General features: G+C 40.1%; 1 protein-coding gene across 2 annotated transcripts; it reads left to right on the forward strand.

The window, feature by feature from the left end:
* Positions 1 to 3861: 3861 nt before the first annotated feature.
* On the forward strand, positions 3862 to 27165 carry LOC120746265 (calcitonin gene-related peptide type 1 receptor-like). Of its 2 annotated transcripts, none has more exons than XM_040051661.1 (13): positions 3862 to 4173; positions 9807 to 9882; positions 11000 to 11138; positions 11392 to 11502; positions 11897 to 12009; positions 12106 to 12197; positions 13757 to 13880; positions 13973 to 14126; positions 14210 to 14270; positions 14359 to 14419; positions 21548 to 21760; positions 21846 to 21887; positions 23525 to 27165. In XM_040051661.1, exons 2-13 carry the CDS (start codon positions 9814 to 9816, stop codon positions 23729 to 23731), a joined length of 1386 nt encoding a protein of 461 aa, XP_039907595.1. In that variant the 5' UTR covers positions 3862 to 4173; positions 9807 to 9813; the 3' UTR covers positions 23732 to 27165. The 2 variants fall into 2 exon arrangements, with proteins under 2 accessions (XP_039907595.1, XP_039907594.1); XM_040051660.1 differs by having other exon boundaries at positions 3865 to 4173; positions 12103 to 12197.

Genomic DNA, 27165 nt, shown 5'->3' on the forward strand with positions numbered 1-27165 from the left:
TAACTCTCAGTGATGCCGCAGTGATCGTTTGACTTATGGACCTGCAGCAGAGTTTGGGCCCAGACACAGCAAATTACGTCAGACTTAAAGATCGGATAGACTGGTATCTCCTCGCTATGTTCAGTTAAAACGCATTTATGCAGCAGGACATGAGAAGAACTTTAACACAAAATAACACGTTGTCGCGTAACATCTTAGACATAAAATTGACATTAAAAAACAAAGCAAAATAGCACGGTCAAACTGTAACACAATGACAAATGATAAAACACCCGTGAGCAATCCGGCTTCCACAGTACAGGCTGCATGTCTTATATAATATATTTTCTTTACAGAGGACATCATCAATAATAACACGAAAAAGTTCTCTTCTCTCCTTAGAGTTTGGTCTTTTCTCATGGCATTTTGTGCCATGGTACAGCATGTGGCTCAGAGGGTGAGGAATAATCCATGGGACCGGGAGTCAGAGATGATGTTTGGGGCTGATGGTCAATCTGTGGCAAAGCTCTTGAAATGGAGACCAGTCCAAATTGCTGCTCTACAATGTTAGATCAGTTTTTAAAGTTACTTACACACTTGATTTCAGTCTCAACAATCCGGGGAAGGTATCCGCAAATTTATTCATAACTTTGCTTTGGTAGCAGCATCGCTCTCTCTGCAAAACAGATAACTGACACACAGGGGTGTGTCTAAATGAGAACATGCCCAGCAAACACTTAACTCTCTCTTAGTCAAATAGCATGAATATTATTAAGTCTAATTACTGTGTAGCTCTGCTTGTTTTCTTTTAGGTGTGACTGAAGGTACTGCTTTCAGTAAAATTAATGTCCTTCTCTGTTCTAAGGTTGCTGTTGTGGCAAAGATTGGAGGGAGCACTGTTGATGAAACCACAAGAAGAATGATGCCCTTCATTACTGTAAGTGCTCTTTTCAGGCAATATAATTTCGTTGGGCGCCATGGAAAGCGAGAATTTTGAGGGCTTAAAGTTTTTGAAGTGCTATATGGTAAGCTCATTAGTTGTAAGATATTTTCTTGATGTTTGAATAACAGATGCTCACTACAGCTGTAGTCGTTCTGCCAAACAATTTAATCAGTCACTTAAGTTTTTTTGTACTCTGATTTTGCATTTATGTAAGATTTTATGCAGTGTCACAGAATAAATATAAGCATGTTTAAAAGGGAAAAGACAACGACAGCTGTGTCTTTAGATTCAGTAATATAGTCTCACTTTCTTGTGGTCAATATCTGTGCTTTACAGGCAGCTTGAAAAAAATGCTCTTACCAGCCGGATGAAGAAAAAAGAGGCAGAAAAGGCAGGTTTATTGGTGCAAGAGCTAGAGGAGGAACCCACATGGCAAGGGCACAGTGACTTGTGCAAGAGTGGTATACCTTAGTGACTAGGTTTAGATAGACTGTACAAACTGTGGAGGTAAAATTAATTACAACTGACTGACAACTGACTTAAAATTGACTTAAGACTCTAATACTGCTGCCCTAACAAATGGCTGGAAAGCAGATTGGAATTTCCACAAGAGACTTGTAGAAGATATTCCACATCTTGGTGCAGACATTAAAGTAGTAGTTCCCAAACTTTATCTGATGGCCCTATTATATATTCGGCGCCCACCCGGCACACACCTCAAGAAGTAGAATCTGTTCTCTCCTTGGTAGATGTAGTCGTTGTTACATTTCCAGTCTTCTCCCTCGTCTCTCAGCATGTAAACCGTGCTTTGTTTACTCCTGTTCCCCCTGAAATCCACAATCATCCATTCTGTTTTGTGTTTACTATGAGGTGATTGTTTCTGCACCATGCAACAAACTGGTTAACCACGTGCCTGTTCTAAGCTTTGTCCATCACTGAGACACTGTCTTTTAAACAGTTGTCTTCAATTCAGATGATATAAGGTAAAATATTTCTCATTAACTTGATTTTTGAGCGCCTACTTGGTTAATCCTTTTGTAAATAGCTTTTCTGTTGCCATGTGAGTTCAGTGTAGGGGGTCAAACAACTTGATCAGCACAACCTCCAAAACAACTCAAGTAGTATCGTAAATCTGATGTTGTTTGTTAAAAAAGGCACTAATATTTTTTTTCCAGGACCAATGATTGGTGAATGAGTGAAAAGCTGTGGTTCGCTGCATTTCTTTTTCTTTTAAACTGTATCACATTGATTTGTTATTTTTTTGTGTATACTTTGGACATTTTAGTCAATATGTTATAAACAAAAAAAAGTACAGTATTAAAAAAGCATACTGTTAAAATTTCATATTAGTCTGTATAAATAAAAAAGATAAACTGTCTTTGTTGTACAGGTGATTTAAATTATAGCTTACTGTATTATCCAAAATCCCATCTGGACAAACACACTTGGGGCCACCATGGAAACTGAGGACAAAAATAGCTGGGTCCCAGGCGGGTAACCGAAGTGGGTCCGAAATATCAAACATGCTTCTACCCATCTGGGCCACACACATGTTCTTTTGGCTGGGCCTGATTTGATTAATCCAATTGGACAAACACATTTTGGGCCACCATGGAAACAGAGGACAAAATTAGCTGGTTTCCCAAGTGGGCCCCAAATATTAGCCCTGCTACTCCACATTTGGGCCCCACTTGTGTGTGTTGACTGGGTGGGGTGTTCCACTGAATTTATTTTCTAGGTTTTAAACATATTAAGGAGAAAAAAGACTAATGAAAAGACTTCAAATGCTTGTTAATGACCCAGACAAAGTGTGTACACAGCCATTTACCTAAAAATGCAATCTGCCTTTGGTGGTTAGCAACTGTGACATTCAGTAGTGCCCTCATTGTTTTGACACACAAAACAAAAACAAATGACTCTCCTGCACACCAACTACACAAAACCACACAAAAAACTACACCCTCAAAACATGCCAAATTACACAAACCTCAAAACTCAATATAGCGCGCTCTTTCGCGCTGATGCACAGTGTGCAGGGGTGTTCCAGTCATCTTAAATACACGATGATTCCCCAGAGGTAACAACCGAGTTTAACTTTTTGCCTTTAACTTTCTTAGCATAAAGAGCGAACACACAGGATGATTTTGTTTGTCACGTGGTGTTGAGGTCTGAATCTGAGGGCAGCTCCTGTAATCACAAAGAGAAACGAATCGTCACAGTCTCTCAAATGTGAAGTTCATCTCTCACAGCTGGAATAAAGCTGAACCCTTGCTGTCCTCTCACACTTAAGGATCTGAAGTTTCCTTTTTTCAATTCTGTTGACAGCTGTGAACTGTTTGTTAAAAAGGCCAAAACTCTATGTACATACAGATTATCCTGTATAATATTTATCCACAGTGTGTGGTACAGTTATGTCAACATCGATCAAAATCTCTGAGGAATGTTTCCAGCATCTGATAAAGTGGTCAGTGAATGTAAATTGTAAAATCTCACAGAACAGCTCGTGCTCTTACAGATTACCAGTCTAATACACAAGATGAGCTACAGCCCACATTGCTTTCGATCACACAGCTGTGCGATGTGGTTTCAGTTATGTTTGAAGATAAATTCCCATAGATTTAAATCAAGAATGTATGGAGTGCCGGCTCTATTTATTATTTTTGCCCAGCAGAGGTCGCCTTTGTTAAGGAATTAAAACCTTCATGCTCTTTGGTTCGGTTTCTGCAGTTAAATAAATAAATGAAAAAAGGTCCAAATGCACAGTGATTTATTATATATTGCGTCATTTTATTGTTTTTCGTCCTGCTTCCACTCATCATAAGGTCGCCGATGAGTGTTATACATTTGCAGTCATTTCTTAAGACTATAAAACTCTCTATGCAGTAAAGCTACAGGTAGCAATAAATCCGTTGTTCAGTCACAGCACTTACATCCTCACATCCTTCATCTATATGATTAATGTCCAGCCTTGTTGTAATGCTCATCGTTGCTCTCCTGGGATGTCTCGTCACAGCAGACAACCGTGTGATGTCATCAGCAGCTCCAGTCAGTCCGTTTTTATCAGGACAGCCCAGCTCAGTGTCGCCTGTGTCTCCGGTGTGAAACAAGCAGTGGAGATCTGCCCCTGGAAACAAAAAAGGGGGATCAGGGTTGTTTCATTGTTTTCCTTTATCAGCAAAGGCAAACTCTCAGACTGAAGGATTACTCCTGACTCTGGCAACTCTGAGTTTTGTTTCTTCTTTTGTGTGAAGGTAAGCTCTTGGAACTTGTACTTGCACTCTGGTCAAGATGCTGAAAACGGGTCAAAATGTTCATTGCTTAATGTCACGTTGTTGTCATATCAGGCACGAGCACAGAAAGAAATTAAAATGTGTGAATGATGTGGAAGAATTAAAAGACAAGCTGAAAAAAAAAACAAAAACAAACGTCAAGTCCAATTTGAACTGTTTAAAATGTTGGTGGGAGCTTATGGTGTGACATGAGTCCACAACATATTTACCGACTTACCAAAGTGATGCAGTAAAATCACTTATTAGCCACTTTATTAGGTATTAGGTACATGTGCTAGTACCAGGCTGGACTCTTTCTCTTCAGACCTGTCTTCTTACTAGCACAGATTCAACAAGATGCTGGAAACATTCCTCAGAGATTTGGGGCCATATTGACTTCATAGCATGTCAAGCATGGATACACTGTGGTCATAAATGGATGGACATGGTCAGCAACAAAACTCAGGCAGGCTGTGGTGTTTAAATGATGCTCAACTGGTGCTGAGGGGGCCAAAGTGTGCCGAAGAACTATCCCCCACACCATAAGACCAGCAGCCTGACTGTTGATACGAGGCAGCATGGATAAATGCGGTTATCAGAGAAAAAAACATTTTTCAATCTTCTATTTTCCACTTGGGGTAAATTTGAATTGTAGCCACATTTCCTGTTCTTAGCTGACAGGAGTTACACCCAACATGGTCTTCTGCTGCTAGTAAGATGCTTTTCTGCATACCTTGGTCGCAACAAGCAGTGTTGGGTAAGTTACTTTAAATTAGTAACTTAGTTACATTACTAGTTACTTCAATCAAATGTAACTCAGTTACTTCAAGTTACTCGTTACTTTCAAAGTAACTAGTTACTAGGGAAAGTAACTTTGGTTTTAAGTTAAGTTTAACTTCTTTGTGCCCCCCTTTCCCTGTTAATGTCCTACCTGGCCCCCTGGCAACACTTTGCTAGAGCCGCCCCTGCACAGTTACCAGCTGTCAGCTACATAAAAAAGGATCCTGGTGTTATTTGTCTCTCAGAAACAGTTCATAACTTCCCTTCAACTCTTTCATGTCACCTAAAAGGTAAACCTGTTTCTCCATCACCTGTTCAGCTCTGATGATTCAGTAAGGACATCTCCTGGTTTCATCTTCATGTTTCCCTCTCACCAGATAACCAAACTGATATCATGACCAGCAGCTTTACAGCTGTGGCTCCAGCAAACATCAGCTGATACTAGAAATTAATATTAAATAAATTCTAACAACAGCTGATCAAGCTTAAACGTGCTGCTGTTGTTTAGCGCAACATCCACTGGTTTCTTCTTTCTGGCGCAAAGTGGGCGATAAACAAACAAGACAGAAAAGCCGATCAGCTGATCATTGATCAGTTTCATGGTTGAAGTAGAAACAGGAGAGGGAGGGGGAGAGAAAGAGAGAAGAAGAGGCAGCTGTGCAGCAAAGACAGATTAACTCCAGCTTTGTGTCTTTTTCATTGTAGCTGAAGTCCGGGACAAACTGGGTTCCTTTTCACCTCAATACGAAACGCGTAATATTTTCTCTGAATACGAGACGATTCAGTTTTTTACTGAACGGTTGGCAACTCTAATAATTAACCTTATGAACAAAATAAAGTTCAACATCAGTAACATCATAGCACCCACCCAGCTGTATAGAAACTCCGTCATGCTAGCACGCAGTACGAAAAAGTCAGCATAACGAAAATAAACTCCAACTAAACTTGGTTTATATCTGACCCAGATGGACTGCAGGTTCACAGCAAAATCTCCAGTGTTAAATTAACACTGGAGAGTGTCTATATGGGTCCACACCTCTGAGTGTTAAATACAACACTGTTGAGTGTTAAATTAACACTTTTGACAGTGTTATATGTTTAAAAGTAACCTAGTCAGTTTTGAAGATTAACAAAGACTAACACTGAGCAGTGCTGATTTTCTAACACTGGAATATTTCTAACATTTTGAGTTATTTTCCAGTGTTAGAAAATCAGCACTGCTCAGTGTTAGTCTTTGTTAATCTTCAAAACTGACTAGGTTACTTTTAAACATATAACACTGTCAAAAGTGTTAATTTAACACTCAACAGTGTTGTATTTAACACTCAGAGGTGTGGACCCATATAGACACTCTCCAGTGTTAATTTAACACTGGAGATTTTGCTGTGTTATAACTTCTTACCTGAAGTTCAGTTCACCTGACACTCGGACCGGCAGCCGCCTCGGGTCTCTCCTCCTCCTCCCTCCCCTTTCTCTCATCCACCTGCTGGCCTCCACCACTTGCTAATGTTATTGAATCTGTGGAAGCTCCGCGATAGCCACCACACGAAGTAACGAATAACGTCCCTATCTAAATCCCAGTAACGAGTAACGCGTTCCTGATTTTGGCATAATAACTAGTTACCGTGCTCGTTACCACAATAATAACGTAGTTACTGTAACACGTTACTTAATAACGCGTTAGTCCCAACACTGGCAACAAGTTATGCAGGATGGTCATTCTCCTCTGAAGGCATTTTCACTCAGACAACTGCCGCTCATTGCATATTTTCTCCTCTTCAGATCACTCTCTGTAAACCCTAGTGATGGTTGTGTAGGAAAATCCCAGCAGATAAGCAGTTTCTGACAGACCACCAACAGCCACGAGGCATTCAAAATTGTTTTCTTCCAAGTTCTGTTGCTCAATTTGAACTTGAGCAGGTTGTCATGATCAGGTCTGGACACCTAAATATGTTGAGCTACTGCCGATGAAATGTACAGGTGTACCTAATAAAGTGGCGGGTGACTGTATATGCTTTCTGTAACACCTAACAAAAAGCTGCAATAGTGGCCGTCATGAGTGGGAAAAACACAGATTTCCAGGACAGGACGGTGTTTTCAGTGAAGGGCATTTCTCATGTAGAAGTGGTTAAATCTCTGAGTTCTCACACAAATGGATTACACACCAAGGGAGTGACTGCACGAATAGATATTGGATGTCTTTTTTGCATAGCAGCAGGAAATCATTCTGCATGTAGTGTTTTCCCTTTTTTTTGGGTGTGTTCAAGAGGATATTAATCTGTTAAAGTGACAAAGATTTCCTGAATTAGCAGCCAGAGGAGGTGGAAATTAATTACATTTGTGCTGCAAGATTATAGATGGGTTGTATGACACTCACATACTGAGAGGAGAAACTCAGAAAGAGTTTGATGTCGAGAGAGACTTTCTGGTGCTGCATTAAACTGTAGATATGAAAGGTATAGACTCATTAATGACAGTTTATGAAGTGGTGCAAATGCTTTAATGTAATCAACAGCTTTAAAGTTATTGTGCAACGCCTTTGTCACTGAAGACACAGACTTTGGTTTTAGACTACCCAGCTCAACATTGGACTTTTTCCTGCCAAAGCAGGTTTAACCCTGTTATTTAGTTTAGTTACAAACGTGAATCTTCATCTATTAGCATCTGCAAGAGACATTTAAGAGGATTTAAAATATTTTCTGTTAGGGTGCAGTTTTCTGGCCCTTTAAGGCCTGCATGAGGATCGAAATTGCCATAGTAAGTTACTTTTACTTAAGCTGTAGGCTACAGGCATTAATTTATGTGACATAAATTTAATATTTATGTTTTAATTTGCTTCTCTATTTATTAACCTTTCTCTCCCCTTGATGTATTTACTGTTGCATTTAATATTTCAGTTTTTATTGCATTATTAATTTTTTTTGATACTAAATATATTCTTATACATATGTTCAACCACAGTTTGCAGTGAGGTAAAAAGTGAATTAAAAAAAAAGTCTTGCAAACATAAGAAAAGTTGTTGTTGTAGTTAAATTAAAATATCTCTAAGTAGCAGCTGCTTTGATGTTAGCTTCTTCTATGCTACAGTCCTGTGCAGAAGTCATGAGCCAATCCCCGTTTCTTTATATTTTTCTAGGAAAATGGGAAATAAGTGGAGGGATTTATTGTAACAAACGTGTAATTACAGTGTGTAAGGCAAAAACAGAGTTTGCACAATTCAAAGCATTCAAAGCTCTTCTTTGGATGTTTCTGCCTTTTGTTCTGTTCTCTGTCAACATGATCCCACACTGCTCCGGTAATGTTGGGGTCCGGGTTTTGGGGAGGCCAATCCATGGCTGATAGTGCTCCACTGTGTGTTTTTCTATACAAGTATGATTTTATTGCATTGGCAGTGTGTTTGGGATGATTGTCATGCTAAAAAATGAAGCTGCTGCCAATCAGATGCTTTCAAGATGGTTTTGCACGATGGTACTTTTCTGTGTTCATAATTCATTAATTTTGACAAGATCTCCAACACCACTGGCTGAAATGCAGGACTTTGGGTTTTTTCCTGTTACTGTATGTGAAAAGACATGACTTTCAGATCCTGTTCATCTGCTGTAGATAGTTTTGTTTCTTTAGACCTGCCACTTCTTTTGTCCTCTGACACACTGCACAATATGCTGAGATATGCTGAAATTTTGAAGTAACAGCTTTTTGAGAATCACCTTGTTCTTGCAAAAATACAATGTTATGTCAGACTGTGTTATCTTTGGCATTTTTTATAGATTCAACTAAAGCTATGTGAACAAACGATGTGTTTTTGTGACAGGCTGCTAACAACAAAGTGCCTAAAGATACAATTTAAAATGGTTTCTTTGCTGAGTTATGTGTTATGTAGCCACAACACTGGTTCATCCCTTGAGTTAGGAGACTTTTTTGTGCTTGAATGATTGTGAAGTAGCTTAACAAACAAAAAAAGCATTCTTCTGAAAATGGGTGAAAAAGCAGCCACTGTGCCTCCAAAAATGTATTTCTGGCTCCTTGGAAGCAAAATAGAAAGAAATGAGGGTGGCTCCGGACGTTTGCACAGCACTACATGTGTCAGAAAAAACTGAGCTTCTTGTTGACTGAAGGATACATGTTTTTTTAATGTACGAACCACACTAGGTTCAAGAGCTTCTGCCACACCAACTGTACAGGTATTTGACGTGGTGATGTCTTCTGGCTAAACTTTGGTTAAACCTGCTCACGGTGCTTAATAAGCATGCAGGAAGGAAGGAAGGGAGAACGGAGGAAGCAACAGGTCAAATCTGTAACCTCAACATCCAAAAAAGGAGAGGCCTGCTCATTACAAGTTAACAACATGAAGCTACAAGCATTTCCCTCTCAGTTTCAAAGGATGGGGGACCTGATATTGGCTTTGAAAGATAATTAGAAGGCAAAATGACAAATTTAATAGTAAAAATAATAATACGAAGATACCAAATTTTAATGCTAAATGTGTTATTTTATGGTCCTGGCAGTACAGAGCACATGAACGTTGAGTTTGTTTTCAGCTCCTGTCAGCACATTGTGTGCTGGATCAGCCCAGCAGCTGCTGCAGCTCAGGAAGTGTTGTTGTTATTATCGGGCCTTTGGGAGAAAACTATTTGGGATAGTGGTGACATTTTTACCTGTTCCTCCAACACTAATAAAAATAACATCTAACGAAGTATAAAAATATCGTCCAGTCTAATGGCGAGTGTCCAAAGGCTATGCTTTTAATCTGTATGCGACCAGCACCTGTAATATGTTGTGTGCATATTTTGGAGAAATTTCTTTCCTCAGCTGCAACTCTTGTGACTTTTCTTTAGGAAACGTATGAAGATCAGAGCGCACATGGATCTGAGCTACGTCGTGCTACTCCTGGTCCTGTGCTCCCTCAACAAGGTACTTAAATGTTTTCCTTTACTATTGATAACAGGGACAACAGTCTGGTACATATTTATGAGTTGAGCATTAACTGTCACACCATGCGTTGATGTTTTAAGGTTTTTTTTAGTAAAGAAAATGACAAGTTGGCTCTGCTGGAATAAATGATATATCTTTAGAGCATTTTCCTTTTTTAATGTCAGATAAATGTTCCCAGATGTATCACAGAGTGCTGAATTTGCATTTGAAAAATAATCTCAGCTATTTAAAATAAACTTCATGCAAACTCGTTGTTTCTAACAAACAACTCTCTGTCAAAATACAGTAAACTCTTTTTTTTATTGGCTAAGTTTGGCTCTTTTGATTGACTGTTGCTTCCCTAAAGTTACAAAACTTGTAGTAGATCAAGTCAGAGCACAGCCACAGTAAACAGAAAGCAGAGTCTCTTTTGGTTCTAGGGTTTCACCTCTCAAGACATAATAAAAATATTCTCGTGCTCAGCAGGTAAATACAACCTCACAACATGACAAATTTACATCGTGTCAGTATTTATTTATCACATACGGAACCACAGTTAGCACGTTAAATGTAAAAGTTCAAGACACTAAAATTAGAAAAAGAATGACCAAGTGTGGTTTGTTTGGAAGGATTACCAGAAGAAAGTGTCTTCTCTCTAAAACTAACACAACAGCTCGGCTTAGGCTTGTAAAGCTGCACCGGAACAAACCACCAAACTTCTGGAACAGTGCCCTTTGAACAGATGAGACCAGTGGCGATGATTGGCCATAATGCACAAAGCCAAAAACCTCATACCAGCTGTCAGCACAGTGGTGGAGGGGTCATGATATGAGCTTGTTTTACAGCCCAATAGAGTCCAATGTGAGAAACTCTGTTTGGCAACTAAAGCTTTTTACTGTAAGAGTATAACTTCCAAGCTAAACGTATGGGATAACAGTTGAGTAGATGGCTAAATTATGTATAAAAAGTCAATTATTTTGCTTTGAGTATAGCATGAAAGGTGCTTTATGGAATGGGTTCTCTGTATGAAAGGTAAACAGGATGAGACGAGTTGAGGAACACCAGCTCGAATGGTTGAATTACACATTTTTGACATTTGCAAATTTTGTGTTTCCAGATGCTGGTGGAGGCAACAGCTAAAGACGTTCACAAGGAACCAGCGAATCATTCAGTGAACCATGGATCCAAAATCACCATGGCCCAGTACAGATGTTTCCAGAGGATAACAGAGTCGCAGCACAAAACAAAAACGACTGGTGAGCAGTGGTAGACATGCACAGTATCACACCATAAAAATACTCAATGGCATGTAAAAGTTCTGCATAAATGCAGTAAATGCTGCAGGTATAATCTGTATATGTACCTAAAGAATTGTGTGTTTTGTATTACAGTACTAAAATCTGTTAATATGACTATAAAAATAATTAAAATGAAAGGAAAAGCAGAACTGAACTTTCATGCCTTTCTTCTTTAACGTGATTTTGCCGGTCTGTCTTCTGCCTCTGTTAGCGGAGCCGATGTGCAACATGACGTGGGACGGCTGGCTGTGCTGGGATGAAACTAAAGCTGGCGTCAAAGAGCAGAACTGTCCAGACTACTTTGATGATTTTGATACACACGGTAAATCTCTGTGCCCTCTGTGATTTCACATAACATCATTAACCTTGACCGTTCACATTATTTTTCCTTTATGTCATTAGGGTTGTTAAACTGAGAGCTGTAAAATCACTATAAACATAGCTAAGAACGGTATCGATCAGTCAATCAATTAATGATTCGAACTTTTATGCAGTTTAGTGCAGTTTGAATTAAAGCTTCGGCTGCTGCCTGGGCTACATCCTGCTTGGCCTGTCAGTACCTGTCAGCTGCTTCTGAAGTCACACAGGGTTACCAAGCCTGGACTCCTTTAGCTTGATGGCACTCTCCCCCTCTGCTGTCCACCTTCTGTTTAAACTCAACAGTGCCAAAGTATCAACATAATAAAATGACGATTTATTTTCAAATCTGCTCACAGTGATGGCTCAAAAAGTTTGCACAGAGACTGGAGAGTGGGCACGGCATCCGGAGAGCAACAGGACGTGGACCAACTACACAAACTGCAAAGCCAACTTCACACATCACGGAGAGGTAAAAGTGAACAAAGTACAATAAAATCAGTAAAGCACAATAGAAGTCGATAGTCAATAATTAATGCAAACCTGTATGTATTGTGTTTTGTAACAGGCAACAATGACTCACTTCTACTTGGTTATGATCGGTCATGGACTTTCGCTGCTGTCTTTGCTGATTTCACTGGGAATTTTTTTCCACTTTAAGTAAGTCTGGCACTGTTCTTATTTATATTTTATAGTATATTATTTTATATTTTATCTTTTGTATTGCTCTTACTGTGATTAGTTAAGATTTTGTACACCCACTTTATTAGGTACAGAACTCAAATGCAAAGCAAATATCTTGGCAACAAATCACGTGGCAGCAACTCAATCCATTTAGGCGTGTAGACGTGCCTGCTGAAGTGAAAACTGAGGATCGCTCATTTAAGTAACTTGAATGTGATATGGTTGTTGGTGCCAGACAGGTGGGACTGAGTATTTCAGAAAATGCTCAGCTTTTTGCCACACAGCAATCTCTAGAGTTTACATAGAGTGATCGGGGGGGGAGTCTGTTTCAGTTCTCTGGGTGACGATGTCTTGAGAGAAGAATGGCTTTAGTGCTTAAAGCTGCTAAGAAAGCAACAATAACTCAAATAACCACTTGTCGTAACACCTCAGTCTAGAGACAGATGATTTACAGCAGCAGTTGTAAGCCACTCCTGTCAACTAAGAACACGAGGTTGAGGCTACAATTCACCAAAATTGGACAATAAAAGAAGAAAAAGAAAGATGTTGCCTGGTCTGATGAGACATTAACATGGTGTGGTCAGAATGATGAAAACCACATGAAAGCATATTCGTGCTTTCATCCATCCTTCCTAATATCAGCAGTTCAGGCTTGTGGTGGTGTCATGGTGTGGGGGTATTTTCTTTCCATACTTTGGGCCACTTAGTAACAACTGAGCATCTTTTAAACACCACAGCCTTCCTGAGTATTGTTGCTGACAACGTCTATCCCTTTATGATGACAGTGTACCCATCTTCTCTGCATTTTCACTCTAAATTGTTTTGTAATAAGTAGCAGAGGCTTGTAATGCTGACAACAGAAAGCAAGGAGTCAATGGAGACAAGTCACATACAACAAATGAGACCAAGTTTCATTGTAAATTTATGTTAACTGCATAACTGTGTTGAAAAGTCTTGGGACTTAAATTAAAGAAAATGTTAATTACTAAAAAGTTTTCAAACTTTCAATCCCAGTGTTTCATGTCCCATATAATTTGCTAAATTCTGTTTTTTATTCCCTTAAATCTCCACAATTTAAATTGCCATAGATTGTTTTTCTTCTTGGTAGCTTTAATACATTTAATTTTCCTATCTCATCAGGGCCATTTAGAAACCCAAGTAGTAGATAACATTATTAGTTTGTTATTACTAACTTTCAATGCAGGAGAAACTAGATTTAGATCTTGCACATTCACAGCAGTTGACAGCGGTTTAAAGGCTGTCAAGCTGACATTTGAAAGTGCCCAAAATTGTTAGAAAGAAATCCCCAAGTAATAATAATAATAATTAATTACAAAATGCATTCCTTATTGCAACAATATACATCTATGCATGAACATCCGTCCATTTCTGATGCAGTTTTTGGCATGATGCCTGGACCTGTTTTGACTGGGGAGATGGGGTCGGTGTCTCAGTGGTGCTTGTTGTGACTTTATGGACAAATCTGTGATTCAATAGTAAAAATCTAATGTGTCTTCTTTTCTAATAACCATCAGGAGTCTGAGCTGCCAAAGGATAACTCTCCACAAAAACCTCTTTCTCTCCTTCATACTTAACTCGATTGCGACCGTTATTGTGCTCACAATGTTAGCGAAGCAAGGACACAAATATGCTGACTCTGTGAGTGACCTGCTTTTCCACCTTTTATATTGGATAGTAACTCAGGCTCCATTTGTTTAAGTCGTGTAAAAACACGTTTTGTTTTCCTTCAGATAAGCTGCACACTGATGGAGTTCATCCATTTGTACCTGATGAGCTGTAACTACTTCTGGATGCTTTGTGAGGGCATCTACCTGCACACTCTGATAGTTGTGGCTGTGTTTGCAGAAGAACAGCATCTCCTTTGGTATTATCTGCTGGGTTGGGGTGAGTTAAAGACGTGAATATTTATGCGTGCATACTTCCTGGCTATCAAACACAAATGTCACACAACATTATTGATTTCACAGGCTTTCCAATCATGCCGGCAGTGATATACTCAATAGCGCGTAACTTTTACTACAGTGACAAGTGAGTCTTTGGATTCACACATCCTTTCAGCAGATATCACGTGTTCCCATCCTATCTGGATATAATGATCTGATCTGTTCCCTCACAGGTGCAACATAAACACTTCCTTGCTTTACATTATCCATGGACCCATCTGTGCTGCATTGGTGGTGAGTACTAAACTCTGAATCCAGATTTACTTTTGCATATCAACACACAACAAAGAAAGATAACAAGAAGTTCTGTTAGGTGGACAGAGTTCATTTTCCTGACTTTTAAAAACTCACTTCATTTAAGCATGAAGGCACGATCAAGACAACCTGCTGAAGTTGCTAAAATTCTTGAAAAAGTTGTCGCCGCCCAGCTTCATTTATATCTCAATGACCATAATCTCTATGAACAATTTCAATCTGGTTTCCACCCCAATCATAGCACAGAAACTGCTCTGTTATTGATTACCAATGACCTTCTGATGGCAGCTGATTCTGGTCTCCTATCCATCCTCATCCTTCTTGATCTTAGTACGGCGTTTGATACCATTTCTCACAATATTCTCCTGAACCGGTTAGCTTCCATTGGTATTAGTCATACCCCACTTACCTGGTTTACCTCCTATCTCTCAGACCGCACTCAGTTTATCCAATTTAAATCCCATTCTTCAAGTCTCTATCCTGTTTCTGCTGGTGTGCCCCAGGGATCAGTATTAGGGCCTCTTTTATTCATTATTTACATTTTCCCTCTTGGTCATATATTACGAAAATATAATATAAATTTTCACTGTTATGCCGATGACACCCAGCTCTACATGTCTTCTAAACCCAATTCATCCCTCCCACCTACCTCCCTCTCAGACTGTCTTATCGAGATTAGATCCTGGTTCTCCTCCAGTTTTCTCAAACTTAACAGTAATAAAACTGAAGTTTTACTTGTTGGTACAGCCTCTATCTTAACCAAATCCCACAGTTTTTCCATTAACATTGAAAGTTCTCCCACCCTTCCCTCCCCTCAGGTTAAGAGTTTGGGTGTCATACTTGATAATACTCTTTCATTCCAGTCTCACATTAATTACATAACCCAGTCTGCATAGTTTCACTTATGTAATATTAACCGACTCCGTCCCTTCCTTACTCCCCATGCTGCTGCCATCCTTGTCCATAGTCTTATTACGTCCCGTATTGATTACTGCAATTCCCTCCTATTTGGTCTCCCTGAAAGGTCCCTTCATAAACTCCAACTTCTTAAAATTCTGCAGCTCGGGTCATAACTCGTACTCCGTTAAGAGCTCATATTACCCCAATTCTTCAGCAGCTTCACTGGTTGCCCGTAGAAGCCAGGATAAATTTTAAAATCTTACTTCTTACATACAAGTGTATCCATAAATCTGCTCCTTCATATTTGTGTGACCTGCTTCATATCACCACTGTTTCCCGCCCTCTCAGATCATCATCTGCTCTTCATCTTACTGTTCCGTCCTCACGCCTTATTACTATGGGGAACAGAGCTTTCAGTCGCTCTGCTCCTCGGCTCTGGAACTCTCTTCCTCCAGCCATGAGAAATATTGACTCCCTTTCCGTATTTAAGTCACAGCTCAAAACACATCTGTTTAAACTGGTTTATTCACTTTAGTGCTGATTTTATCTGTTGTCAAGCTCTGTTTTGCAATTTTAACTTATTTTATGATTATTTTTCCTTTTATTAATTTTGTTCTTCGTAAGGTGACCTTGGGTTTCTGAAAGGCACCCTCAAATAAAATGCATTATTATTATTAAGTTCAAACTCAGCAGCAAAATTGGGAAGAAAGGTGATTTAAGTGACTTTTCATGTTTCACGTTTTTATTGGTGCTAGTCGGGCTTGTCTGAGTATTTTAGCAGCTGCTGATCTGCTGAGATTTTTCCAAAGAACCATGATGGTCTGAAAAAGAGAAAATGTCCAGTTAGCGGCAGTTCTCTGGGTGAAAATACTTTGTTGATGTCAAAGGTCAGAGAAGAATGGTCAGACTGCTTTGAACTGACAGGAAGAGGAAAATAACTCTAATAACCACTTGTTACAACCAAGGTACGCAGGAGAGCATCTTAATAGCAGCAGAAGACCACACCAGTCTGTCCTGTCAGTTAAGAACAGGAAACCGAGTCTACAATCCATCCTTATAGGATCACCTTACATCAATGTGTCAGGCTGCTGATGGTGGTGTAATGATATTCAAGATATTTTCTTGGCACATTTGGGCCCCTAAGCACCAAAGTATTGCTGCTGACCATGTCCATCCCTTTATGACCACATTGCACACATTTTTTGATTACTGCAGAATAAAAAATCTCAGATCATCTCAGTATATTTTCTTGAACATGACAATAAGTTCACTGTACTCTAGTGGCCTGCACAGCCACCAGACCTCGATCCAACAGAGCATCTTTGGGCTGTGCAGCTGATAAATCTGAAGCAACTGTGTCATACTGTCATGTCAACATGAACCAAAATCTCTGAGTGTTTTTTTATCAACACATCACCTGCCCCACCAGAGGTGAAAGGACACTGGACCACTGCTACACTACGGTCAAGGACGGCTACAAGGCACAATCCCGCCCCCCGTTTGGCAAATCTGATCACGCCGCCATTTTCCTCATGCCAAAATACAAACAAAGGCTGAAACAGGAAGTTCCGGTTCAGAGGAAGGTCGCGCGCTGGACGGACCAATCGGTGGCCGCGTTACAGGACGCACTCGATGACGCAGACTGGGGCATGTTCAGGAACAGCTCCGACGATGACGTCAACGTGTTTACGGAAGCGGTTGTGGGATTCATCGGGAAACTAGCGGATGATACCGTGGAGACAAAGACTATCACAACGTTTCCCAACCAGAAGCCGTGGGTGGATAAAACCATCCGCGACGCTCTGAGATCCCGCACCGCTGCCTACAACACGGGACTCATGACGGGGGACATGGACCCGTACAAAGCCGCGTCATATAACGTGCGGAGGGCGGTGAAAGAGGCGAAGCAGCGCTACGGGAGGAAACTAGAGTCACAACTCCAACAGAGTGACTCTCGGAGCCTGTGGCGGGGACTAAGGACAATAACGGACTATAAAGCACCAACAACCGGTATGACGAACGCGGCCGTGACTCTGGCAGACGAGCTGAACACTTTCTATGCTCGCTTCGAGGCTGCAGCTAAGGTCTCCAACAATGCTAGTGTTAGCGGCGCTAACGGCTGCAGACAGGAAGATGCTGCCAGCACCGGAAACGTGCTCAGTCATCTCCGAGCATGAAGTAAGGAGAGCCTTCAAGAGAGTGAACACCAGGAAAGCAGCAGGACCAGACGGCATCCCAGGTCGTATCCTAAGAGACTGCGCATACCAGCTAGCTCCTGTGTTCACTGAGATATTCAACATCTCTCTATCTCAGTCGGTGATCCCCACATGCTTCAAAGAGTCCATCATTGTTCCTGTCCCGAAGAAACCCCACCCTGCTTCTCTCAATGACTATCGCCCTGTAGCCCTCACCTCAGTAGTGATGAAGTGCTTTGAACGCCTGGTCAGAGACTTCATCATTTCTTCACTACCAGACACACTGGACCCACTACAGTTCGCTTACCGTCCAAATCGTTCCACAGACGATGCCATCTCTCATCTCCTCCACACATCACTCACTCACTTGGACACTAGAAGGGGGAATTATGTTAAAATGCTCTTCATAGACTACAGCTCTGCATTTAACACCATAATTCCCTCCACCCTCACCACCAAGCTGGAGCATCTGGGACTCAGCTCATCTATGTGTCAGTGGATCTCCAACTTCCTAACTGGCAGACCACAGGCAGTAAGGATGGGCGGACATGTCTCAGTCTCCACCACTCTCAGCACTGGAGCCCCCCAGGGGTGTGTTCTGAGCCCCCTGCTGTACTCTTTGTACACATATGACTGTGTGGCCACAACCAGCTCCACCACCATCATCAAGTTTGCTGACGACACCGTCGTGGTGGGCCTGATCTCTGATAACAACGAGACGGCCTACCTGAAGGAGATTAGGAATCTGGAGAACTGGTGCCAGAGGAACAACCTCCTTCTAAACGTCAGTAAGACAAAGGAGCTGATAGTGGACTTCAGCACAAAGCAGGAGAGGAACTACCAGACCCCCGTCATCAACGAGTGCCCAGTGGAGAGAGTGGACAGCTTCAAATACCTCGGAGTTCACATCACGCAGGACCTGTCATGGTCCTGTCACATCAACACCGTGGTGAAAAAGGCCCGACAGCGTCTCTACCACCTCAGACGCTTGAGAGACTTCCAACTGCCCTCCAAGGTGCTCAGGAACTTTTACTCATGCACCATAGAGAGCATCCTGGCGGGAAACATCTTAACCTGGTTCGGGAACAGCACCATGCAGGACAGACGAGCTCTACAGAGGGTTGTGCGGTCAGCTGAGCGCACCATCCGCTCCGAGCTCCCTGACCTGCACTCAATCTACAGCAGGCGGTGCTGGACCAAGGCCAGGAAGATCGTGAAGGACCTCAGCCATCCCAACAACGGACTGTTCTCTCTGTTGAGGTCAGGAAAGCGATTCCGCTCCCTGAAGACCAACACAGAGAGACTGAGGAGGAGCTTCTTCCCGCAGGCGATACGGTCTCTCAATCACACCACCACACAGTACTGACCCACACATACAGTTCTTACACACACACTGGACTTTCTGGACTTTGTTTTTGCACAACACCGGTCACTATATTCTTCATTTCCGGTTAATACTTGTACAGCTGCTGTTATTGTGTATATATTATTTATATTTAGATTTCTTCATACATTCTTATATAGTTCTATATTGTGTATTTTGTTGTACAGTTATTTTATTTTCAACTTTAATTTATATATTTTATCTTATTCTTCCCAGTTAAATTTACCCTTCATTCTAATTTGTGTTGTACAGTTATTTCATTTTTAACCTTAATTTATATTTTATTCCTTCCTAGTTAAATTTACCCTTTTTAATTTTTCATATTTATTTCCTATCTTATTCATAGCCTTTCCTTTTTTTTGTTTTCTTTAGGTCACGAGCAGTTGTCCAAGCATTTCACTACATATCGTACTGTGTATGACTGTGTACGTGACAAATAAAATTTGAATTTGAATTTGAATTTGAATTTGTTTCCAACACTTTGTTGAATCTGTCTCAGGCAGAAATAACCTGGGTGTCTGTAGCTTAGAGGGTACAGTAGCTCACTTACTAAATGAAAGGTTGGGGATTTGATCTCTGGCTATCCAAATATTCTTGGACAAGATGCTAGCTCCAAGTTGCTTGCGAGTGTTAATGTTATATAGAACGGAGCATATGAAAAGAGGTAAATGGGTGAATGACGCATTTCCAATCTTTGAGTACTTATGTGGAGTAGAAAAGCACTTCACAAGAACCAGTTCATTGATTCCCAGTACTTCCATACCAACTGCATTGAAAGCAAACAATACCACCTTATATGCTAAAGTAAGTTATGACTAGAGATGGACCGATCCGATATTACGTATCGGTATCGGTCCGATACTGACCTAAATTACTGGATCGGATATCGGAGAAAAATAAAAAATGTAATCCGATCCATTAAATATCACGAAAGCACCTCACAAAACTTGCAACACGCCGTAACTCACCTCAGAACGTTAGCACGTCGGAGCAGTATGCATCACGTGATAGTGCGGCTGTGGCATGCGGGACCTGTGGTGGTCTGGATAGCATTTGGAGCTTTGCTAGCAACCCGGCATTTCATCTCAGACAAAGTTATCCCGAGAGAAGTAAAGCAAGTGTGTAAGTCCATCTCTGAATGTAAAGCATTCCTGCTTAAGCTTAACGAGCGACTGCCTCTCGCTCTCCGGCTGCTACTTCAATCATGAAACTGCTTAACGATCAGCTGATCGGCTTTTCTGTCGCGACTCCGTCTCTCTTGTTTGCTTTTGGCCCACTTTGCACCAGAAAGAGGAAACCAGCGGCTAAACAACAGCAGCACGTTTAAGCTTGATCAGCTGTTGTTAGAATTTATTTAATATTACTTTCTACTCGAGGATCTTTTTCTACGCAGCTGACGGCTGTAACTGTGCAGGGGCGGATCTAGCAAAGTTTAGCCAGGGGGGCCGATAGGGCATGAACAGGGAAAAGGGGGCACAAAGACATACTTTTCTTTCTTATTCTCATTTAAAATGTCTCGCTTTTAATTATTTAATATTTATCTGAATCTTACACCCAAAGTTTTAATCTGATGTAAAATGTATAGAAGTCCATTACTGCATATAGTAACTGTTAAGTCTAATATACCCTAGTAAGCTATAGTACTTTTTCCTTTGGGAAGGTACCATCTGTGCAGTCTGCAATTTTGTTGAAGAAAGATGTTGAATCTATTTAATATTTCTTGAAAAAGAATTGATTTCTGTGCATTTTTTTTCACACTGCATCAAATTAAGGTTGATTACGTCAATTAAGCATCATGAGGTGGAGCGTGAGGGGTGGTTCCCTATTTTTTATTTATTTATTTTTGTTGTTGCTGGGAGTTGGAACCCTATTAGTTAGGTTGCTTAATATTTATGCTAAGTACTCTTTAAAATACCAGAATAGGGAGGATGGTGTAGGTTTAAGTTTATCAGATTGATCAGTATTGCTGAACTATGAAATATTTTTTTTTGCATACAGGTATAACAGAATAGCTTTAGTGTAGTTGTTGTTTTAAACTTGAGTATGAACTTATACAAAATGCAGCAAGATATTTAAAAAACAGTTTTGTTGATTAAAAAGCACTATATCGGATTCATATCGGTATCGGCAGATATCCAAATTTATGATATCGGTATCAGTATCGGACATAAAAAAGTGGTATCGCGCCATCTCTAGTTATGACCAACAAACCTTGACAATTTTCAGTTTACTTGATGTAAACATTGCACTGATGATATACAATGCACAAAATAATTCAAGCTGGATTAAGAAGAAAGTATGGACTTGGAGGCAAAGGTATGTTAAAGAAGGCAGGGGTCAAAAGAAATTTACAAAAAAACAACACATCTACCTGTTAAAGAGGTAAAATTGTAGAAGCTGTCATAAGGAATTAAGATGGTGTACTTCACTATATACATTAATTTATAAAACTCTAGAACCACCTATTTTCCTTATATCTTGTATGCTATGTATTTTGCTTTATGAGCAGGCTTTCTGAAGGTCTGGCACAGGTTTTCTTTCGGTGTTGACTTGATAAGAACTATCCTGTCCTTTTAATCTGCGTCTGATATTTCAATAAAAAGTTGTGTGTGCCTACTTTGACTCCAGGTGAACCTTTTCTTCCTGCTGAACATCGTTCGGGTTCTCATCACCAAGCTGCGAGTGACACACCAGGCCGAATCCAGCCTCTACATGAGGGCTGTGAGAGCCACCCTCATTCTCATCCCTCTTCTCGGTATCCAGTTTGTCCTGCTCCCATATAAACCTGATGGCCACGCTGAGATCTATCACTACATCATGAACATCCTGATGCACTACCAGGTCAGTCCATGCATTGGAGAAAGAGGCATTATAATGTTAATATTAGCACATATTTTACGTAATAAACTTTCTTTTTTTTATTCAGGGTCTCTTGGTTTCGACAATATTCTGCTTCTTCAACGGGGAGGTGAGTAATTGAGCAAATTAATAAATGAACAGTTGCCGATTCTTCCATAAAAAATAATTAAGTGCTGTTTTTCTGTAACTTCAAACTTACTTCATGACAAGTTAAGAAGATGAAGGTTATGGGGCAGATTTCCATTTGCTAGTAGCTTTTCCCTGGAATTCCCACTAAGAGGTCAAAGAAAATTCTGCTCTGAAGGACACCATCATTAGTGAGACTGGTTTATTGATGATGTGACTGCTGATAGGAGTAGCAGGAGTAATCTTTAAGTTTGCAGAGCTATAGTCTTAAAGAAACTGGATATTATTCAGATGATAAGTTAGCTGACCTAAAGCCAAGCAAAACATATTGAGGGATGAAATGTGGCACTTAGTGAGGTCCATGAGTTATAGATTTGATTACATCCAAGTCTTTAAACAATTCCTTTACATATAAAATTACCTTAGTTTGTTCAACGTAAATGAAAATTGGCGACTGTGTATAAAAATTGTTGTAATTCCTCAACAGTTAATGTAGAAATGTTTGTAAAACCCCTTGAATTAAAGTTGAAAGTCTGCACTTTAATCACCTCTTGATTGTTTTATTTAAGAACCACTGTTGTCATATACAGAGTCAAAATCACAAAAATTGATTGGAGTTAAAATGTGCAGCTATGCTCAAACACATGAACGTTGTGGTTGAGGATTTCTTTAAAGACTTTGTGACTGTACAGTATATACATTTAATGACTCTGGAAAAAAGGTTTGAGTGTACAGTTTTCTCTGACCACACAGTGTCAAAATGTACATTCTGACTCATTCCAGAAACTTGATGTTAGCCTGCTTTAATTATTCCAAAACCAGTTTTAATGTGTGTTTGCGATCATTGTCCTGTTGGACCCACCCAACTGTGTCTAAGTTTTAACTGCCTAGCTTTTGATTTGAGGTGAAGTTGATTAATTTGGAGGTAGTACTCCTCCTCGTTCATTATTCCAACCATTTTGTGCAAAACTTTTTTGCAACACTGGCAACAAAACAGCCCCAGAGCATGATGCTACCACCACTATGCTTGACAGCTGGTACAGTGTTTTTAGCTTTGAAAGCCTCACAATTACTCCTCCAAACATACCTCTTGTTACTGTGGCCAAACAGCTCAATCTTTTAATCCAACCATGAAGCTTTTTTGCTTGTCAATGTGAGCAGCTGCAAATTTCAGTCTAGCTTAAAGGTGTCGATTTTGGAACAGCGACGTCTTTCTTGGTCAGCTCAGCCCATGTAAAACAGGCGTTACTGTGGACAGTGATGCTGATGTTTCAGTAGTTTCTAGTTCTTGAAATTCCAAAAATAAATTCAAATTTGTTTATCCTGTTCTTGTTTTTTTTTTTAAGTTATGAAATATGTATGCTGTGCAATCACTCTACCCTGGAAAAAGAACAGTTCAATGAAATCATTAAAAGCACATCATTGTCATGACAGTCATGCCCATGATGAGTGAAAGTGAACTTCTGACCCCGACTGCATGAATTGTGCTCTATTTGCTTCCAAATAGAGCACAAAGCGAGTGTTCGCCCAGGGCACCAAACAGGCTAGGACCGCCCTTGGAGATAAGTCCAACCACCAGCACGGATTTTTCTCTCATCGTCTTTGTTCCTCCTCTTGCAGGTTCAGAGCATTCTCCGGAGATACTGGAATCAACAGCGGATGCAGTTTGCCGGTACTTTCGCCAACGCTGATATCTTCCGCTCGGCCTCCTACGTGGCATCGTCGCTGACCGAAGTCCACCGATGCTACAGCATCGAGAGTCACACTGAGCACATGAACGGCAAGAGCTACTCAGACATATTCCGATCGGACAGCCCTTTTGTGTGAAGCCCTTCAGGTTCATGACTTACTGTTTTGCTCTCCTCCCAAGGTTTTTGAGAACTAACACAGGTATTTTTTCCACTTTCAAAGCAAAAAACTAAACCAAAAGACACCCTCCCATATTTCACTTCATTAGAAGGACTGTGAGAACAAAGACTTAAGATCCTATGAGGATAATGCCATCAAACAACAATAAAGTGTACTGCACTGTGCAGATAACCTAGAGAATATTTCTTTTTTGTATTGTGCGGATATCTTTTCTGGGCATTTTCAAGAGCTTGATGGACTTTAAAATAGACGGTAAACTAAGTGAAATACTGCTTCCTCTATCATCACTCCTTCTGACACTTCAAGTTTCATGGAGGAGCTCAGTGTCGCAGCTGTTTGCTGTTAAGCTGAATAGCGGGCATGAAGAGCAAGAAGTTTTATTTATATTATTTGTAGTGGTTATCAATGGCATCTGTAAAGTATATGTAAAATAACGTAAACTAAAATAGAAACGGATAAAAAGACACATTCAAAAATAACCTGCTCGCTTTGCAAAATGTCAATTATGCTTTAGCTGTTTGTCAAATAAAGATATGCGGCATGGGACGAGGACTGAACTCAACTTTGAGGTAAATTTTCTATTTATGTAGTTCTTGTTTTCTGAGTGAGGTCCACAAAATAATTTTGCCTGGCTTGGCGACAGCTCCAGTCTCTATTAAGTTAATACTTAATAGATAAGTATACTGGTTTGGCTCACTGTTGTTGTATTCCAAAATGCTGGAGACGTGATTGATATGTTTGTACTTAAATTTGATTGTGTATGAATGACATGTTGTAAGGGACTTAACATAATGTTGTTTTCATTAGTTTCAGTTATAAACCATTCGTTGTATATAGCAATATTGTCACATAAACTCCTAACTTCTGGATCACTTATTTCACACAATGCACTGATAATTATTGTCATTCTCACTGTTACTGTCATTTAAATCAAGTAAATGGGGGGAAACTGTATATGTCTGAGATTAAAAGACAAAACTGTCCTGTAGAGCTGCTGGTTCTGGCCTTTAAAAACAGGAAGCACCTTTCCACTGCAGGTTTTCGGTGCAGGTGCAAGGTGGCGTGAAACTTTATGGGACAACATGGGGGAAACAACAATGAAAGCCAATAGGTTTGTCTAGGATCACAAGCGTGAGGCTGTCATGTAGAAGTCGACAGCATAGCTCGCAGGTCTGATATAAGGAAAATATAATTTTAAAATGCTTTAAACCTGAATTCTTTTGCAAAAGAGTTGCAATTGGTTGAAAAAAGTATTTCCAGCTCTATTGAGGCTTTACTTAACTGCCAAACATGTGATGCATGGCAATGTAGAGTCAGATGGCCCCAGCCTAGAGACCAGTTTGCAACCTCCTTGCAACCACAGGCAATTTGCTCGTGACAAAAACAATCATAAGGAGGGTTTTGGTCTCTCTTTGTGATCGATTTCACCTGGCAGCAGGCAGCAACCTCCAGTAATCACTCTCTAACCAGTGGGGGAATCAATTTTTTTCACTTGCAACAGGCGGTTGTGTCCATGTAGCAGATAATTCTAGAGCAATGTGAACACAGAGAAATCTTTGGGAAAACAGCTCTTGGCTGTTACAGTCTACATGGTGAGTTTTTGTTTGAGTTGCTTGAGAGGACACACAGAACTTTGCTGTTCTTTAATTTTATGCTAGATTTTTTTTTAATGGCATTTGTTCTGAATTTAACAAATAAGGACCCTCAGCAGTTTTCTAGAAGTATTTGCATTGGAGTGGGTACTTTTTGTGGGAAAGTTTAGGGCAATTTAATTTCCAAAGGGAACAAATTTTCCTACCAGTGTCTTCTACAACTTATTAATTAAATCTTGCTAAAGCAATTCTAAGTAATTTTTTAAAATATTGTGTGACAATGAATCCTCTAGTACGCAGTGCTTTGTGTCTCAAAAGAACAAACTGCACCTTGCTGTTAAAGAAATCTTTGACACTGGCTTATATTATAACATTTTATTCTTGGATTCTCAGCTTTGATTTCTTGAATTAGTAGTTTGGGATTTGCAAAGTACTTTTTTGGTGAGAATGAGAAGACTGACATACATGATTGTGTTTCCTTTGTAAATAATAAATATCAAGCTGAAATATAGCTAGCTAAAGTTAGCTGGTAACCTAATGGCTAATTTTTGACAGAGCCATGCTAGGTGTTCGATTCCCTGATGAAGCTAACCGGCTAAAATTCCTCTGGCCCTGGTGGTTATGGCTACATAACCATGGCTACTTCTCATCTCTGCGTGAGTGAGAAAACATGTTGTTACAAAAACTACGCTACTAGACCAGGTGATTACCATGAAAGTTTCCTTACAAACATAGCACACTATACTGGTCATAATTTGACAGGATTGCTTTGTGGTTACAAAATATCCAGAACGCAGAGAGATTCTTTTTGCAATGTAAGCAGTCTATATATGATGTATTTTACAGGCCTTTGATGTCACATTAGTCAGAGTAATGTTTTTATATTAGGTCTCAGTCACAGACCAAGAGACCAGTTCCTGACCCCCTTGTAAACTCCAGTTGCTAGGGAAAAATGTGTATTGGAGAATAGTTGCTGGAGGTTGCTTGTCGTTGCTAAGTGCTGCACCAAAAACACCTTATCACAATTTTGGCTGCTGGTATAATGCCACAGTCATGCAAAGTTTGAATGCAAGACGGTGACCTGAACACTCATCAACTACTAGTCAAGCGCTAGTAAAAATCTGAAAAAGTGCAACACAAACAGGAAATAGAGAACATTCCCCTTCAAAGTAAAAGTTATGAATTACCAGCTTCAACTTAGAAGACAAATGGTTCCATTTAGCACTGCACTTTTCACAGTTTTGGAGAGTAGTTGTTGAGTGTTTGCAGACTAGTTGGCATCTTACATGCACTACAAGTGATTGCAACTATCCGCCAGGGACTATAGAGGGTTTTTCATGCAGCACTGCCGGTTGTTTCTCCTGCCAGTTGTCACCAACCACTTACCACCCTGTAGGGGAATACACATTTTTTTCTCATGGTTCCCAAATGGTTGCAGACTGGTCTCTCAGAACTGTGTGACTGTGGCCTTACGCCCTCAGATCCACTGTTTTTAGAATGTAAATGTAGTGTATTGACAACCTGACTGGAAAGCTGGTCTTATCGTTTCACGTAAGTGTTACATATTTTGAAACTTTAAAGCAGATGTAAAACATGAATACAAGACCAAAATTTTTGTTTTGTGTCAGAGAGAAGAGCTTAAGTAATTTGGGCTGTTGTACAGTTTGTATTTTGTGGCTTTTTTTCATTCAGTTTTTTGTGATTTATTTGTTTTGTAACATTTTTCTGGATAAATCCTAACAGCACTCATTTAAACTGGAGAAACAATGCTGTAAATAAAAATAAGCTGATTTAAACTGA

This window comes from Simochromis diagramma, unplaced genomic scaffold (genome assembly GCF_900408965.1).
Source record: "Simochromis diagramma unplaced genomic scaffold, fSimDia1.1 OVJJ01000107.1, whole genome shotgun sequence".
NCBI lineage: Eukaryota > Metazoa > Chordata > Actinopteri > Cichliformes > Cichlidae > Simochromis > Simochromis diagramma.